This window comes from Macrotis lagotis, chromosome 7 (assembly GCF_037893015.1).
Source record: "Macrotis lagotis isolate mMagLag1 chromosome 7, bilby.v1.9.chrom.fasta, whole genome shotgun sequence".
Taxonomy (NCBI): domain Eukaryota; kingdom Metazoa; phylum Chordata; class Mammalia; order Peramelemorphia; family Peramelidae; genus Macrotis; species Macrotis lagotis.
In genome coordinates this window covers 36,046,065-36,064,831 of record NC_133664.1, presented here as the reverse complement: position 1 = coordinate 36,064,831, position 18,767 = coordinate 36,046,065, and the positions used below count along the sequence as shown (strand labels likewise).

Sequence of the window (18,767 nt, the reverse complement as noted above, 5' to 3'; positions counted from 1 at the left end):
AAACACCTAATTTGCAACAGAGATAGGAGAATTAAGATTAGATTTTAGTCACATCTCCAATAATCTATCCTATTTATCCACATTTCACTTAGAAATCAAGCTTTGCCTTTATGAGTTAGAGGAAATTGTACTCTTATCTGATCTGCAGGTTTTGAAATAACTATCCAAATTAAATCACCTAGCCTATGAAGGCATTTGGGGGCAAACATACTAATCTAAAAACCCAAGAGCCATAACAATAGGATCACTCAACTTTAATGTTTTGATCATTGTTTTTCACAGATATAATTCTTCATCTAAATTACTCATCAAATTAATTTTAACTGAAGCCCCAAACTGTACTGAAAGGAGCCCAAGCAAATACAATTTCCTTAAGTTTGTACTAAAACTTTCTTAAGTTTACACATCTAATATCTCAAGTTTAACTTTGATGGTGGTGCAGGGGCTGGAGTTAGGAAGAGCAGAATTCAAATCAAGCCTCAAATACTGCTTCGATGTGTGGCCTTAGGCAAGTTTCCTCATCTCTAAAATGGGGGTCATAATAGCACCTCTCTTCCAGGACCGCTATAAGAGTTACATGAGATAATAATTGCAATAATTGCTTTGCACCTAGTGTCTGGCAACTGATAGGAGCTAGCATTATAACTAGTAGATGCCACTTTGCCTTCTCTCTTTTCCTTATAGACGTAGTTTATCTTAGCAAAATGGCAGGATTCTGGGTGTTCACAGGTTAACGAGGTGTCAGATGAGCATTAGAAGCAGACAGGAACAGAGGCTTCTGGTCTTGTATCCTGGAGGACAAGGTAACAGGGACATGACTAGCCTGACAGATGGAAGGTGGTAAGTGGACAGAAGGCTGGCCTGAGTCAAAGGGCAGATTCTGCTGCTCCCTCCAAGGGTGCCCCTTGGCCACCTTTCCACACTGGGAGCCCATGGGACTCTCTAGCACAAGGGGTGAAAGAAAGCATGTGAGTTTGCCTTGGCAAAGGGGGTTCTCCCAGGAATTCTGTGGATCCATGAATATATAAGTATGATGAAAGAATTAAAAATATCAAGAAACACAGAGACCAAGAAATATAAGTTACAGATTAGCTTTGGATACATGCAAATTTTTAAGTGCATTTTCTTAATAGATAAGTTGAAGATGGCTTGACAACCATTTATTGGACTGTTTTTCATTTAGTTGGGTAAATTCTAAGTAGGAGATGGGATTTCAGCCCTATCTAAATCCTGGAAAAGAAAGAGGAAGGAAGTTAGAGAACTTGAACTTTCTGAACATTATTTCAAAATATTATCAATATATTTTTACTAATTATTTTTGATAATATAAACTAATTTACCAGTTTAATATTAAGTAAAACTTAAATGAATAGCAAAATTTTCCATTTCAAGACTGGGCTCCACTAAAATAAATAGATAGATAGACAGATAGATAGATAGACAGACAGACATATAGATAGATAGATAGATAGAGCCCTCCTATTGCCATTACAGTATAATTTTGTATCAAGTTATCTGTCAACTCTGCTAGGAAAATCAAACCCAGAGATGTGTTTCGATGAATTTTTTCTGCATTTAACCCAAGTGTCAAATTTACAACTAAGCTCATTATATTAGAGAAACTATTGCCTACTGAGCAGAAAATATTCGTTTCACACCTTAAATACTATAATGCTATTTAATAATAGTGTTGGTCTGCCAACTATTAAAAGCCAGCTTCTATATACTGAGGTACCTTAGCTTTTTATCTTGCCTTTTTAAATTACCATGATAAATTAATGTTCTAACGCTAAAACAATGACAGGCATTGATTAAAAATATATTAGTTAACAACTTTAGTACTATTGTGCAAAGTTATATTGGAACCTTCATTTTCAAAATACAATTATCATTCAGTAATACTTGAAGCTGAAATACTTTAATCTTCAAACTATTCAAGGACAAAAGAAACTGTAACTTAATACTCTGCTTTCATATTATCACATTTCTCTCAAGTGGTTGCTTTATAATATATCTCTTCTTTACTGTAATTAGCAAATCTATCCATATAGTAAAATATAATTTGTCAACAAAATTTACAATAACTATGTTGGATTTTTTCCTCTAACCCCCCCACTCCAGTTTAAATATACACTTAATTCCCTTTTTCTTTCAGTTACCACTAGTTTTAAAGTAGTAGTAGCAGTAGTAGCAGTAGTAGTAGCAGCAGCAGCAGCAGCAGTAGTAGTAGTAGTAGTAGTAATAGCATCAGTAGCAGCAGCTGAGGTAACAATAGTTGTAGTAGGTGGCAATGGTAATGGTAGTGGTAGTAGTAATAATGATATTAATACTTTTATTCATTTTTATACAACTGTGTGGTTTTGAATGTAACAGACAAACCCTGTGACGGGGCACAGGCTGTATTATTATTTGCATTAGAAAGATTAGGAAACCAAGGCATACTGAAGTTGTTCTTTGCCATTAGTTAATGCAAGATCAAGACAGATTCTGGACCATGAGTTAATCCCCTGACTTTGGTCCAAGGATGGCAGAGTCGAAGGCTAAAATTACAGCTCTCTGGATGAGACACGAGCGCAGTCTAGAAATACCAAGTGTGCCAGCCTACCTCGGGAGGGTTGCTTTAGCTGGAGGACAGAGATTATTGTACAACTATATGTGTGTGGTTCCCTGTCGATTGACACTCTCTCCTTGTGATGACATTTGCTTAAAGAACTCTCTTGTGTCATATCACTGGAAATATGGATGACATGGACTCCCGTGACTCAGTCACTGGGGGTCCAGTGAAGAGCCCTGGGCCTGGGGTCAAGCAGCCCCTCAGACACTTACTAGTTGTGCAAGCTGAGCAAGCCATTCCCCTCTGTCTGCCTCAGTTTCCCCAACTCCTAGCACTGCCCTCCCAGGGTCGCTGTATCACATGATGCAATGACTGCCACATGCAGAAGGCACCATATAAGCACTCGCCGTGATGACAAGGTCTGAGGAGAGAGCTGGCGGGCTCTTCAGCTCCTGAGTCTTCCTAGTGTTGCCAAACTCTGCCCTCTGGAGAAACAGCAAGAGAATTTACCTAGAGAATACCAATCCAATATTCATAATACATGATCCTCACAGCAAATCTATAATGGCATCCTCATGAGATTGGTGTCACTAACGTTCTCTACCTGGACTTGCCCTAGAGGGCGCACATGACCCTCATTTATGAACAGGACTCTGAATAGGCTTCTGCACACAAAGAACCTACAAAGTCCACATCTCATTGCTCTGTGAAAGGTGATCTATGCCAGAGAGCAGTAATATTGATCTTGATTTAAGGGCTTCCATAAAGGCTCTGCTAATCTTCCCAAAGCATTAGTGGTTGCTAATGATTCTTCAAGTGTAGCATTACTAAGGGCTCATACAATGAAAAAAACCAAAACTGAGCTAGCCTTTAAGTATTATTCATCGAAAGAAAAGCTGCTACAAGTGGTATCTGATCAATTATTTGTATTATAAATCACAGACAGATACATGGACTCCAATCTAATACTAAAGGACTCAATTTCTGAAAACTATGGAGACACTCTCTCCATTCACTCTTCTAATCAAAGACTGAACATGTACTAGTTTTACCAGAGACTCCAAGGGAGAAAGGGGGAGGCACAAGGAAGTGTAAGAGAGAGTAGCCAGCCTATCATAAGCTTATAATCTAAATAATGTTGAAATAATAAAAACAAATAATGACAACATTTGGGGAAACAAAATCTATAAATAGTCATTAAAGACAAAGAAGTTGGTGAGCATTACTCTATTTCTACCTCCTTTATGGCATTTAAAACCCTTCAAAGCTTTGTCCCAACCTACCTGCTAGTGTCATTACACATATTCCCTTACAGAACTTAAGAGGACCCATACAAATAGTATATTTGTACACAAAGGATCACACATCTCATCTAGATCTTTGCATAGTCTCTTTGGCCTAGAATGCATTTTTCCATCATCTCTCTCCATCTTAAAATTCCTCACTTTCTGCAAATAATTCTTCACATAAGAATACTTTCTGGATGCCCCTAACCGCTAGTAATTGTTTTTCAAAATTACTTTACATTTATTTCATATGAATTTTGCACTTGTTCTCTTGATTCATAGAACAAATGGAAATTCCTTAAGGGCAGGGACTGTTTTTCATTTTTCTTTGTACACCCTTCATTTAGCATAGTGCTTAGTATACTACAGATGCTTAATAAATGTTTGCTGATTAACTGCTTAAAATTACTATACTAAATCTCTGATCATATTCCAAACTTAATAGTGAATTTATGCTGCCATTAAAAATAAGTCATAAGAATCAACCACTCAAAAGGCTGCAAACTAAATATCATTTTTTATGTTTCACTGTCATTCAAAAAATTTTAGTATTTAAATCGTATTTTCCAGAAAATAAGACCTAGCATTTAACCCTTTTTGACTTTTATATGAAATATCTGATAACAATTATTTCACCTAGATTTCTCTAACATAGATATTCTCAAATATTTTTTCAACCAAATTCAGGTTGGGAGGAAAAAACCAACAAAAGTTCAAAAGGGTACATGTTTTATTCACCAGTGTATTATTCTGCCACTGAGAAAAATTTAAAGCTGCCCTATTTCCTGACAAGTCCCCAAAGGAAATATGAATCAATAGCATTTGGGATTAGTGATCTAATAGTATAAAACCCTGAGTATGTTTATTAGCAGAAAACATTTGTCAAATATAAACAGAGTTTCGGCGCTGCTACAAATTAACTGAATGAATTAAGTATGCAGGAGATATATGAGGGAAATGGGTCCTACCTGTAGGAAATAAAAGTTCCATCAGAGTCTGTAGTAGGGTTTATTCTTCCATTTTCATTGGCTTCACCTAGGAAAGAAAAAGAAAATTGCAAAATGTTCAGAAGTAAAACAGAAAAAGAAAAAGCAATATAGATGTACACATATATAAAGTATATATAACCATGTGTTTCTGCACAAACTTATGTTAACTAGATTGCTTGAATGTTCTGGGAAAAAAATTCCTTGACAACAAATGGCTGCTTCTGGTATTGATATGATCAAAATTAAATTATTAACAGGCATAGCAAGATAAATGTCTATCAGTAAAAGTCATTTTCACATAATGTTGGTTAATCATCAGTATGGCCCAAACTTTAGGATTTCTTACTTGTGTTTAAATAAATTTGACTTGTCATCTTTTGTTGGCCATTAAACTAGTGATAACACAAAAAATCCTATGTCCCTAGGAGATCTAATTTCCAAGAACTTAAGATATTAGGTGAGCACAAATTCCCCAAAGAGAATCTTGGAAGAGTCACTTCATTTCAAGAGACACCAGGGAGGGAGGTGGAGGGAACTAAGTCTTAAGTAGGGACCCAGGAGTGGATGCTCAGCCTTTCACTGGTGTCTGACTCTTTGGGACCTCATGGACCACAACCCCCGAGGTCCTCTTTTAGCTCTCCAAGTCTGTCCCAAGTTCCTAGTTGTGGTTTCCACAACACTCTCCATCCATCTAAAAACTCTGCTGTCCCCTTATATCTTTCCCAACATGAGCCTTTCATAATGAGTTCCATCTTCTCATTATAAGGCCAAAGTATTTAAGTTTCAACTTCTGTATTTGACCTTCCAGGGAAGAGCCTGAATGAATTTCATTCAGTATTGACTGATTTGAACTCTCTGCTTCAAGGGACTCTCAATGGTCTTTCCAAACACTATAATATGAAAGCATCAATTCTACAAAGACTTAGGTGCTATTGGTTTCTGCCAGTAAACAGCTTTCTGACCTTGGCAAATTATGTATTCACTTTGCCCCTTATTTCCAATCCAATAAAAAATAAGTTAGAATTACTCTAGTGTTGATTCCCTTTGAATGGTTAATTTATTAATTTAAACATTTCATATTTTGAATGTAGGTTTTGAAAGAGATTCAGTAGTCTTTTTAAATCATTAGATGTGGGCACTTTAAATCAGGAAACTCTTTAGGAAGCTACTTTTTTTTCTGGGAGGCAAATGGCAATCCTAACAAGATCTCATCAAAGTAGACCTACCCCACCCCCTTGAAGGTGAGCCATTCATTATAATTCACTTCATACCTTGCATCCTCAGAAATTCTTGTCTAGGGGCCCTGGTCAATTTTTTGTGGGGACCTCTCTAAAAGCCAGGAGCTTCTCCAAATTGTTAGCACTGTAGGGCTGATTGCTCCCCGCTTTCTGGGTTCCTTGCAAATTTCATTCCTTGGAGATCCTTCCATCCTCCGTTTTAATGGATGATTACTGATTTTTTTTTGAAAGCTAAGCCTTCACTTCATAAACAAGTCTGAAGTCAATAAAAGTAACATATTACTCCTGAAGACAATCCAGGATACTTTTAAGCTTACTCAATGCCCTGGACTTCTTTATCTCCTTGCTACCTGCCTATCTACGTTGGGTAAACATCTGTCCCGAGTCCCACTATTCTATCTGGGGGACATCCTCCTGGACCCTTGTCCATCACTGGATGAGGGGTTTCCGCTATGCTCACCTTATTTCTGGCTTAACTCATTCTCTGGACTTTCCTATGGCCAGGCCATTTGCCATGACCCTGTCCAGGTACACTTTTTGCTGCTTTACCTCTTGGCTTCCAGGTTATTTTAACATGTTGTCTTTCTCCATTAGAATATAAAATCCTTGAAGAGAGGGACTGTTTTATTTGGTTGCATTTCTTATCCTCAAAACTTAATTAATCCTGAGCCTAGCTGGCTGCTTACTCTCTCCATCTATCTCTCCACCTCTATGTCTCTGCCTCTCTCTCCACTCATCCTTGCCAGCTAGGCAATGCACTGCCTAATGTAGTATTTATCCACCATTCATGTCCTGATGAAGAAGCTCAATAAGTCTTCCTTCATCATCATCTCGATGTCAGACAGTCTTCATTTACTAGGTTTTTCCTAGGTGAGGAGCTAGACTACACGTTTTTGAATGCTGATAGAATTCATTCAATTAGGAGGGTAGGGTGTGCAGTGTTCCTGGGTATCATATCGTCAGTACCAGCTCTGTCTTCAAAATAGGTTATCTGAAGGAACCATCAATTGCTTGAATCAGCAAGTCCTTAGCAAGGACCAACTGTGTATCAAGCACTGAGTACTAAGTCCTACTGTGTTATCCTTAAGGACAGCTGTACTGTCACAATCCCTCAGGATAATACAATTAAAAAAAATTCTTATCAATAAGCACCTTACATTCTATTTGGAGAGATGACAAAGGTAGAGAGGTCTATGAAGAATAAATATAAAAAATACCATTAAGGACAAAGCAGGGGAATACAAGGTAGTTTGGGAGGGAGGGCATTTAAGGGGCTCACAAAAGGCTTCACCCTGAAGGTCCTAGTTGAGATTCATATTGAAGGAAGCATGAGATACTAAGAGTTGGATCTGAGGTTACTATACATTGCAAGTATGTGAAAGAGAAGAGATGAAGATGGAGAGTCAGGAAAGGTCACATAAGGTAAGGGAGAGAGCATGTCTAAGAAGTCTGAATAAAGAGGCCAAAGTCAAGTTTGGAAGGGCTTTCAAAGAAAGCAGGAGTTGATATATGCTCTACAAACAAAAGGAAATGACTAATTTATTATATAGAGGAGAGAAATGGAAAGATTGAGCTAAAAGGAAATTCCCTTGGTAAGAATGTGGAATATGGAGGATGAGAAAAGACTGAGGCAGGGATACCAAAGAGAATAACTTTGTAATAATCCAAGGCAGGAGTGATGAGGGTTTGAACTAAGGTGAATGAAGAGGAGCAAGATTTAAGTAAGGAATATCTTCTGGATAGAAATGGCAATATTTGAGAACCTAAACGCTGATCTTCCTCACCCCAGGGTCCAGGGCTCTCTATGTTGTCCCTAGGCAGTGTGTTATCATAGGTTTCTTGAGCCATTCCACAAAGTGGAGATATCCATTTGGATTTCATGTTTTATCTTTTAAAATATCACCATAGCTTCACCTTTTGCTTCTTTCCAGCTGTGTGTGTTCTTCATAATTTTGTAAGCCTTCTTCTGTAGAGTTATTCTTTGATTGACACTGCTGTCATTGTTTATAGTGTTTCTTGACTTTATTCACTGCATGTTGCATCAGTTCTTGTAGATTTTTCCATGTTTCTGTGTATTCATCATTTACACTATTTCTTATAGTACAGAAAGACTCCCTTATATTCATCTATTATGTTTCTGATTCCTTGCAATCATAAAAAGTATAAATATTCTGATGAATGTGGTGACTGACTTTTCATTGATAGCCTTCCTGTGGTATAAATCCCAAGGATTCTTTGGATCAAAGGATGTGGATATTTATTTACTTTACTTGTATAATTCTGAATTGCTTTTCGAAATAGTTGTACTAATTTCCCACTCCATCGACAAATCACTAATGCAGCTATCTTCCTACCACCCTTCCAACACTGGTGATTCCCATTTTTTGTTATCTTCACCAATTTGCAGGATAATAAAAGGAAAACACAGTTATTTTAATTAGGATTTCTCATATTAGTATTCTAACATGTGATTACAATTCTTCCACTGATAAATGTCTGTTCATATCTGTTGACTATCTACTGATGAATGAATTTTGGTCTTAGTTTTATCTGTTGTTGCTATATTGTGGATATTAAAACTTTTATCAGAGATTCCAGTTATGTATCCTCCTGACTCCAGGGCTGGTGCTCTATCCACTGTGCCACCTAGCTGCCCTATTTGCTATTTTTTAAAATGTGGATTTCTATGAATATCAGTGGGATCTTAAGTCTACTTTTTTTTCTTCCTTGGGCTATCTATATATATGCCCAGTAATGAGAGTTATCTTAATACAATTGGCATTTCTCTTGCCTTCCTTGATTTTCATTAGTATCATTTCAACTTAATCTAGAAATTTTGACACATCTTTGCCCATTTTTGTTTGTCTTTACAGCGTAACTTTGAAATGTTCTTATCTAGAGATGGCTTAGTTGAATTCCTATGAATTTCTTTTTTTCATTCCACTGATTCTACCAGTTTTAAGAAGCTGCATTACACATAACTTTCCACTGTCATCACCTGATTTTCTAAACAAATATATATTCTAAACCTCTGTTGCCAAAGAATATAATTTCTCTCTACTTGAAAAAGATAATGATGAGCTTTTATAGAGTACTTTAAGGTCTCTAAAGCACTTTAACTATATCACTTCACTTGCTCCTAAGAAGAATCCTATAATATAGGCACTATTATTATTGTCATTTTACAGATGAGGAAACTGAGGCTGGAAGCAGTTAAATCACTTGCCTAAGATCACAAAGCCAGTAACTAGTTCAGGTTAAATTTGAACTCCGGTTTTCCTCACTCTAAGTTCAATATACTGTCCACAAAACCATCAAGCTGTCTAAAAAGAAGTCCATATACCAACCAAGTGTCTACTTACTCTAGTGGTTTATAGGATCTTTGGGTAGCCAACAGTATTAGTTTGTATCCATGTTTACTCTTTTTCCCCCTTACTCTGTTTTTGGAGGAGTGGGATGGGCAGAGAAGTATGAGATTTCCTTCAACAGAACTGATCATGTCAGGACTAAGGAGACCCTTAGCACCTAAGCACCTTCCTGAGGTACTTGAGCTAAAAGGATTTACCTGGAGCATAGCATTCATGTCAGATCTCCTGGACTCCAAGCCCAGCTCTTCATTCCTTATATCACATTGTCTCACAGAAGGTGAATAACTTGTTGAAATGTCTTCTCCTCTGGATAACCACGTCTTCCTTCCATTTTCATTGCTTCCGATTAGTTAGTAATCATTTACACCTTTGTTCTAATAACACTAGCATACAGACAGCTGATGGATCTTACATTAATAATCATTTTTTTTGCCTAAGAATACAGCCAACTTTATTTTCTGTAATGTTATTTAGTACTGGCCACATCCAGCAATGTCTAATTCTGACCTTGAAGAAAGTAGTCCTTATAAGTAGGCATATAGCTTCTGTACAGTCTACAAGTCTTTATTCTTTTTCACTTTTTACTTTTGATCCATATTTTCCAAAATAATTTTCATCACCTCTACCCACCTTCACATTGAAGTCATTGAATACTTAAGTATATGTTGATTTAATTTGAAATGTCATAAAATTCTTCTTAGAATTTTTCTACATCCTCATGTTCTGCACCAGATGTTGGCACATAAGTTGCAATTATCTCCATGGTTGTCTCTTTACAAATCATGAACACTATAATGGGGAAAAAACCTCAAAAACCCAACCCCAAGTGTCCTGTGAAATTCCATTTCTTACTGCCATTGTACATATGAAAATGCCAACTCCAAGTCTTTAATAATCTCTCAAGGAATATCTGCCAAGCTTTTATTTAGTTGCAACTTCCTCTTATTTGTAACAAGAAAGTCAATAATGGTTTGATTTAATGCTTTACTGGTCAACAGAGAAGGATCTTACGTTTAAAATAGTTACAACTAAGAAAATGATCATAGATGGTCTAAAAACATGATTCTTAGCATTGCTTTGTTTCTTTTTGGGGGGGCACTGTCACTATTGAAGAGAAAGGGGGTTTCATTTAATTGATTTTTTTTTTGGTTTCATGGGTTGTTATGTCAGTTGTTAAATATTTATTAAGTGCTAGGAGGAGGGTAAGCTCTGTCCCAGGTCCAGTGTTAAATGCTGGGGACAGAAAAGAGCAATAGACAGTCCCTGCCCTCAAGGGTTGCACAATGGAATGTTCAAACAAGCTCTATATAGGATAAATAGGAAATAATTACGAGAGTGCAGGACCATGAATTGAGAAGTGTTGGTGAGTTGTGAACTCCTCCATTCAGTCTGTGCTTGCCTCCCCATCTCTGCCCTGCCTCCAGGTGCGCCACCACCACCTCACTCACAAGGATTTAAATTTGCCACCTCAGAGTTTTCCCTGGATGATGATCTTGTTACTCTCGGGGTTGACAATGACCCTGGCATGGGCAAAGCTGGCTTTGCAGGAGACGATGTCCCGTTCCATGTTGGCTGCCCAGACATCAGGATGTGATAGTGGGTATGGGCCAGAAAGGCAGGTGTGTGGAGGATGAAGCTCATAGCAAGAGAGGTAATCTGACTCTGAAGTACCCTGTTGAACATGGTATTATCACAACTAGGATGACATGGAGAATATCTGGCATCACCCTTTCTACAATGGGCTCCATGTGGCCCCTGAAGAACACCCTTACCTGGACACTGACTTTAAGACCAGTTCAAATTGAAGAACACATGTTAAAAATAATGAATAAAGATGCTAAAAATAACGAATAAAGAAGTGTTGGGAAAAGCTTCCTGTAGAAGGAGGGTTTTAATTGAGTTTTCAAGTCAGTCTAGGAAGCCAGCAGGCCTAGAAGAGGAGGGCACACATTCTTTAGCCACCCTCGGCACTGCATCCAATGACTGGCCTTGGGAGTCCTTGAAAGTTTTCAAGGAAAGACTGGATCAATACTGTTGGTAGTGATCTAGAGGAAATTTCTTTGGTGAATGGGTTAGAAGAAATGGCCACTGAAGTTCTCTCTAAATCCCAAATGCTGTGGTGTACACCCCTCACTACTATTTAGAAATTCTTAGCTTCTTTTTAAGGTTTTAGCTCTATTAAATTTTTTCCTAAATTTACTCCCCCTCCTACCACCCAGTTGTCATTGCGCTTTCCCTCTTCAAATTATCTTCATTTACTTATCTTTGAAATTTGAGGACTCTTTTTCTTTTTAAGAAATGAATTCAAAAGACTACCACTGAATACATTGTTTAAACTTTGAAATTAAGAAATTTAATAGCAGAAACTTGCTTACATTACATATTCCTAATTCATATAATGTAATTTCAAATATGATGTTACATTCATTTTTAGCATAGTTTAAAGCTTAATAATTTAATGATTTGCCCAATGTTAATTTATACTTTCCAACCACTTTGAGCAATCTAAGGTGCCACAGGAGATCATAACAGTGGTCCTGGTTAAGTCAAATAATAATTATAGAGCTTTCACTTTAAAGATGAGATTATTTTTAATTATTGAGTATAGTACTTGAGGTACCATACTTATATAATTATGCTACTCATTAAATGGTTATTGAAAGCTGAAATGTAATTTTAATGACAGCTACCTATGTTTCCTTACACTCTTTGGAGTTGACGGATCAGACCAGATACTGGTTCCACAAAATTTATTTGCAGCAACATGGAATTTTCACATAGATAACAATGAAATTCAATCAACTTGAGAAATTTTCAGGTTACCTCTTTTTTTAAAAATTTTATTTATTTATTTTGAATTTTACAATTTTCCCCCCTAATCTCACTTCCCTCTCCCCAACCCTCACAGAAGGCAATCTATTAGTCTTTACATTGTTTCCATAGGTTACCTCTTTTTTTAATGCCTTCAGTGATTTTACAAATATTGGAACTAAAACTAAAGATAGAATGGAAGATTTTTAAGAACAGAAAAACTTAGCAATACTATAATTAATACTCAGATACTGACTGATCTGAAAGTATCCCCAGCATGTCTAGGACACATCTTCAGGATAAGATTAGTAGCCCAGGCAGGAAAGATATTTTATTTGGAAAAAAAGAAAAACATCAATGATAGAGTATGAAAGTTAATATAGTCTATATATGTCTTATAATTTAGGGAAAAAACTCTTAAAATCTCTCAGAACTTTGTGGGGAACTAAATAGCTGAGGCTATTGTATTTAAATCTTTCTGTTTTAGACTTGTCAGATGATACTAAAGATTTGGTTTTATTTAACACATATCTCTTTCATATAAGGTAACAATAAATATATATATATATATATATCCTTTTATGGTACAAAGGTTGGCATAGAAGAAAAAAAGATGAATTTCTTTTTCAAAAACCAACTAAACAGGGGCTATATTTGCTTCATTAACAATATTAAAACAAAGATTTCAGAGTTTGCTGTACAGGGAAAAGGCAATAAAGTTTTGAAGAGGGAAAAACTGCTTTGTTCCTTCAATCCCCTAGTTGAAATTAATTATAGCAAATGTTTATGAAAACATCTGTTCCACACAGTTATAAATTCTTCATTTTAGCCTGGGCAACTCCAGACTCTCCTGTTATTTGGGGGGGGGGGGCACCTAAGCTGGACGACTGAGAGGTTCACAAAGAGAGTAGGAAGGGGCCCCACTTCTTCTCAAAGCCCCATTGCTCACAATCATTGGATTGTTACCTGCCTGTTATTTTCCCTTTTTTTTTTTTAATAAAAGGAAGGTTCCAGCGAAAGGAAGGGAAAGCTCATCTTTATGGCAGCAACATTGACTGAAAAAATAGGTTGTGAAATGTGGTTCAATCCGGTTCTTTTAGTCCTTTCATTGTGGGCTCAAGTTCTGTGGTTTCAGCCTTGTGGGGAGTCCAGGATCGGGGAGCTCCTTTTACTAATAATGCTGGCTAGCATATGTCATGATAAGTATTAAGTCTTACTAGGTCAGTCTGAGGGGAACAAGAGGTTAGGAGATTTGCCCAGGGTGACCTAGGCAGGAGGTTTAAGAAGCTGGATGATTCAAATGCAAATTATTGATAAGAACAGTTATCTAAACATTAGGTTTCTTGGGGACTACTAGAAGTGGGAAGAGGAAACATAAATGTAGCATTACTGAAAAATTACAATAGAGGGTGCAAGAGAGTTTAATATGAGATTTTTGTAACTGCTACAATGATCAAGCTAAAAGATGTCATCTACCTGCTCGCTTTATACTTAGTAACTAAGATATTAAAAAAACAATTTTACACAATGATTTCTAAATGATTAAATGGTACAAAAGCTAGAAGCAGTAAAAAATATGCTTCCTATTAGTGGGGGAAATTAAGTCCACTTCATTGCTATTTATAAAATAAGTATTAAGTTGTAAGTAATAAATATTTTTTCTAGAGAAGTAGATCTTTTAAAAATACAGTAACAAAGATGCAGTTCTAATGAGCTCATTAAAGTAGTTTTACTTATTGTGAAAAGAAATGAGGTTTCACTGGCATCCTTGATTATTAATATAACCAAAGTTTGTTGGTTAAAATTTTTTAGGGTTAATATGGTCAAATAAAAAAATTTAATGTATTTAAGTGAGTAAAATAACCTTTATAACCTATATTTAATATTTACATTTACATTGATCTAAAGTTAATCAATTATGATCATCATTGGTCTGACATGCACAGAGGTAAGTCAATTGTCTTTGTTGGGAAGAACATAAAGCAAATTTTCAACAGCCAGATTTCATCTTACTTACAGGATTCAAAAAAAAATTACGTTTTCATCATAGTTTATGGCTTGAGGATACCAACTTCCCTTTGTTCCTAATTAATACTCCTTTCTTTCTTGGGCATAACTAATTAGAAAAGAAATAAATTGGTGATGATTATACATGAACTAAGCAAAAGGTCTTTTGGCATCACTTTTTCCCTGAACCGAGGCTCTGTTTAACTCTAGGTATGTGGCCTTCAAAAGGTACAGGGCTGCCACAAACAGGCTTAGAAGTCGGGGAGGAAAGAGAACCTTAATACACAAACATCTGTTTTATAATAAGCTATATAGAGGGGAGACTAGTGAGTTTTCAAGTTGGTTTACTTAAAACCAGAAGAAATATCACCCTAAGTAAGATTATCTAGGTATGTGAGTGGGCTTTTATTTTAGATCTAAACACACTCAATCTCCTGAGTCCCCTGTAAAGCTCCATGTCAATTTGTAGATGCAATATATAATAAAATACTGTACCTTGGAATAAATTTTAAAAATCTCACAATGCATATGTGCAATGAATATTTAACAGTAAAAGAAACAGACATGTTCAAAATAAGTTGCACAGAACGCTATGGGGAACCATATGTTTTTATGCAGAAAAGCATGTTAAGCTTTAGGATTTTTCACTAAACGCTACTCTAAAGATTTAAAAGCTTTGTGTCCTATAATTGTTGTGTTAAATTGAATAAACAGTTCCAAAGATCTATAAATCGTATTCATTTGTCTGAGTACAATAAAGACAGGACATAATGACTCAGCATCCCCCTGAGACAGCCCTGGCCACAGACCTGCCTAACTTAAGACAGGAATCAGGATAAAAAGTCCTTCTCTGGAGGCCTGTTACACACATCATTTACACTTAAGCACAGCACCCCCTCCTCATGTCTGAGTGCCCGTACTCCTGAAAATAAGGGCAATTAATGTATTTAATGATTTTTAGCTGCCTTCATTCTTCATTATAAATTTATCTATTTCATGGTAGTATTTTAATGATCACACTTCCAAATAATGTATTTAACAGTTAACATTTAAATAAGAGAATTCATTTATAAAATGGAAATATATCAAAACCCATGAGGAAAAGAATAGCATACAATTTCAGGAAGATAATTTGGAATCCAAAAGTAATGCGTTTTTCTAAATCTTTTTTTCCTATCCTTATTAAACTTGTATTATAAAATTTATTGACTTAAAAAACTTTTTCAACTGCTTTGCTGGTAGTTGTAACTTCATAGTCTATATACACATTAAAACAATTTCTGGCTATGTTTTTGTGTTCACTCAAAGTATTTTGGATTCTTTGACCCAAGAGTGTCAAATGAATGGAAATACTGTGATAATTGTTAATTTATGTGTAAATTTGGAATATTTAGTGAAAATATGCATTCAAAAACCTAAATTAGGGTCCATCAAAATGGTTCAACTAAATTCAATGAAAATATAAGAAAAGTACTTAACATTTTACTCAATGCTGTTATGATCTTCAATTTGGTAAGAGGTGAGAGCCATAACTTTACCATTATTATAGTATCATATATATTCTGATGTAATTTAAAAAATAAAATAAGGTAATTTGTGTCATATAGATAATTCTATGAAGGCACAATTTACAAGAAAATCTAGTTTATAATATTTAAAACAGTAAAAAGATAACTTTCCTTTCTATTCAATTTAATTCAACAAACCATTAGGAAGAGGATAAAAAGATGCAAAAGAATAAAATTTTTTTCATTTCATTCAAAAAAGCTTCAGATGTACTAGGAAAGGAAGGTAATCAATAGGATATATCTGATCAAATTGAACTGTCTGAAACAGAATTATGAATACAATGAGAGTAGTATGATTATAATGAGGCAGCCCAGGAGGCATAGCATGAGACCTTAGAGACAGGAGTTCAAATTCATTTTCAGATACCTAATAATCCTGCAATGCACTTAAACTCGACCTGACTCAATTTCCTCTTCAATAAAATGGGGAAGATGCCCCACTAAATCTGAATCCATCTGAATCCAGTCATTCTGATTCCTGGTTGGCCACTGGGTCCAGATGGTCCCAGAGGAGAAAGTGAGACTGGTGCCCTCTCACCCCTCACTCAAATCCAACTCACTTGCTTGTCACGGTCCTCTTCAAGATAGAAAGAAGGACTACTAACGAAAACAAACAGCAATACTAATGGTACTTATCTGAGAGGGTTGAAGGATGATAAAATGAGATAATATTTATCACATATTTGGCAAACCTTAAAGCAAGCTATAAATGTTCATTTGTATTACTATTTTGTTTCTATTTAAAGGGACATACTTTTTTTTAAAGCAATAATAAAGTAAAACAAGATCTTCAAATGCTAGTGTATACCAAACATGACTGAGAGGTTTTAAGGTGGTTAAAGAGGGGAAAACGTGTTCAATATTTGCATGTTCACATATAACAACATGTTTACTTATTACATCATAAATGTGAAGGAAGTAAGGTGCCCAGTAAATGTCTGGAGTTAGGGAGACTCTTCTTCCTGAGTTCAAATCCAACCCTAGACATTCCCTAGCCACGCGACCCTAGACAATTCACTTCACCCCATTTGCCTTGGTCTCCTCATCTGTAAAATGACCCTGGAGAGGGGCAGCTAGGTGGCGCAGTGGATAGAGCACAAGCCCTGGAGTCAGGAGTTCAAATCCAGTCTCTTGACACTTAATAATTAGCTAGCTGTGTGGTCTTGGGCAAGTCACTTAAGCCCATTACCTTGCCAAAAAAAAAATGATCCTGGAGAAGGAAAGGGCAAAAGTCATTCCAGTATCTTAGCCAAGAATATCCCAAATGGAGTCATAAAGAGTTGGACAGGGCTGAAAAGGACTTGATCACAATAACAACAAAGGCCAAGAGAATGCCATGTGTGGCCCTGCCTGCTGAACTCGAGTCTCAATGAACATCTGAGGGTCCCTAAGCTGGAACAAATCTGGAATACTGGACAAAGTTTCTTCATGTGAGTTATCTATGGCAACAAAATCACTAATCTGGTAAAAACAACAGAAAAATTTTAAAAATCCATCAATTAAATATAATCTATCGAAGAGGGAGAACTGAGAGTCCCAAACCCTTATTACCACAAGATCTGAGTTAGACAAGACAAGTCACCTTGCTGGGCTTCACTTTTTTGTTCAGGAAAGGCAGTGGAATAGATCATTTTTCGTTTGGAACTGGTGATTTCTAAATCCCTTTCACGCTCAAAATTTAAATGATTCCATATTTTCATGCTAATAATACCTGCGTGAGCAACTAAGCTAGAAGCAGGAAAATTAACTTGTCTGGAAGAGTTATGTAAAATGACAGTCCTGAATATTTTATTTGCTATACAATAATTATAATTAAGTTATATATAAAGTATAATCAGAGGCTATGAGATACTATAGCCCTGGATCTTAAGCAAGGAAGCACCGAGTTCAGATTCAGACTCAGACACTGAATAACCCCAAAGTCCTTCACTTCTTTCCTCAGTTTCCATAAAAAGGGAATGACACCAACCTTTGAGGGCTATTGAGATGACAAAAATGAGATGCTATTTTTGAAACACTTTGCAAACCTTCCAGTCTTCTCTCATCAATGCCAGTTAACTCTCTCCTCCTCATCTCTCTCCCACAAGTTTCCAAGGTGGTCTTCTCTTAAGGTCTTCACGCTGCCTTTCTCAGACGCTCCTGCTACAGAACGCTGGCCCAAGACTGTTCTCCACCCTCTCTTCTTCTCACTCTGGATTGTCTCTCTTACTCACCTAAATCTTCTTCTATGAATTCAACCCACTGGTTTCCAGATCAATGGATTCAGCCCAATGCCAGCATCTAAGCAGATAAAACTCACAATGCTCATAACAGAAGTCACTGACTTTCTAGCTCAAACCCTCCTACTGTCAAAGCTCCAAAGCTTGGTGACATTGTCAACTCCTCACTCTCACTGGCCCCAACGAGTGGAGTACTGTTCTGTCCCCATGGGCACATCTCTTGTCTGGACTTGACATCTTTCCTCTGGATTACTGTTGGGACTTCTCAGGAATCTCCACCTCGAGTCTTTCTCCACTCTAACCCAGTCATCTTTCAGCTGCCAAAGAAATTTTCCTAGGGTACAAATCTATCCATCTGAGTGGGGAGGTTAGTAAATTCTGGTGGCTCCACAGGCTCTGCAGGATTAAACACAATTTCCTTGGCATTTCAAGCTCTGCTGAACTTGGATCCTTCCTACCTTTGTGAACCCCAATCCTGCCTCTGACATTTGACTCTCCTCTATGGAATGCAGCCCCCGTGGTATTCCTCAAAGGTTGCACCAGTCCCATTTCTGACCCCTCTTCTCCTCACCTCTGTCTCCTAGTTTCCCTTGGTTGCTACCAGATTCAGCTTAAATACACCCCTTGCCTCTACCCTTACATGGAGTGTGACCTCAGGCAAGTCAGTTCATCTTAACTCCTGTTTCCTCAATCTGTGAAATGGGGATGATGATGACATCTCTCTCCC

At 36.7% G+C, this 18,767-nt stretch overlaps 1 protein-coding gene across 1 annotated transcript in view; it reads right to left on the bottom strand.

Moving 5' to 3' along the window:
* Nucleotides 1–18,767, bottom strand: part of TBC1D5 (TBC1 domain family member 5) — a 577,752-nt gene that overhangs the window by 256,021 nt on the left and 302,964 nt on the right. The window contains exon 8 of the mRNA XM_074195734.1: nt 4,809–4,875. Coding sequence (XP_074051835.1) covers nt 4,809–4,875 — 67 coding nt within the window. The remainder of the gene's footprint in view (nt 1–4,808; nt 4,876–18,767) is intronic.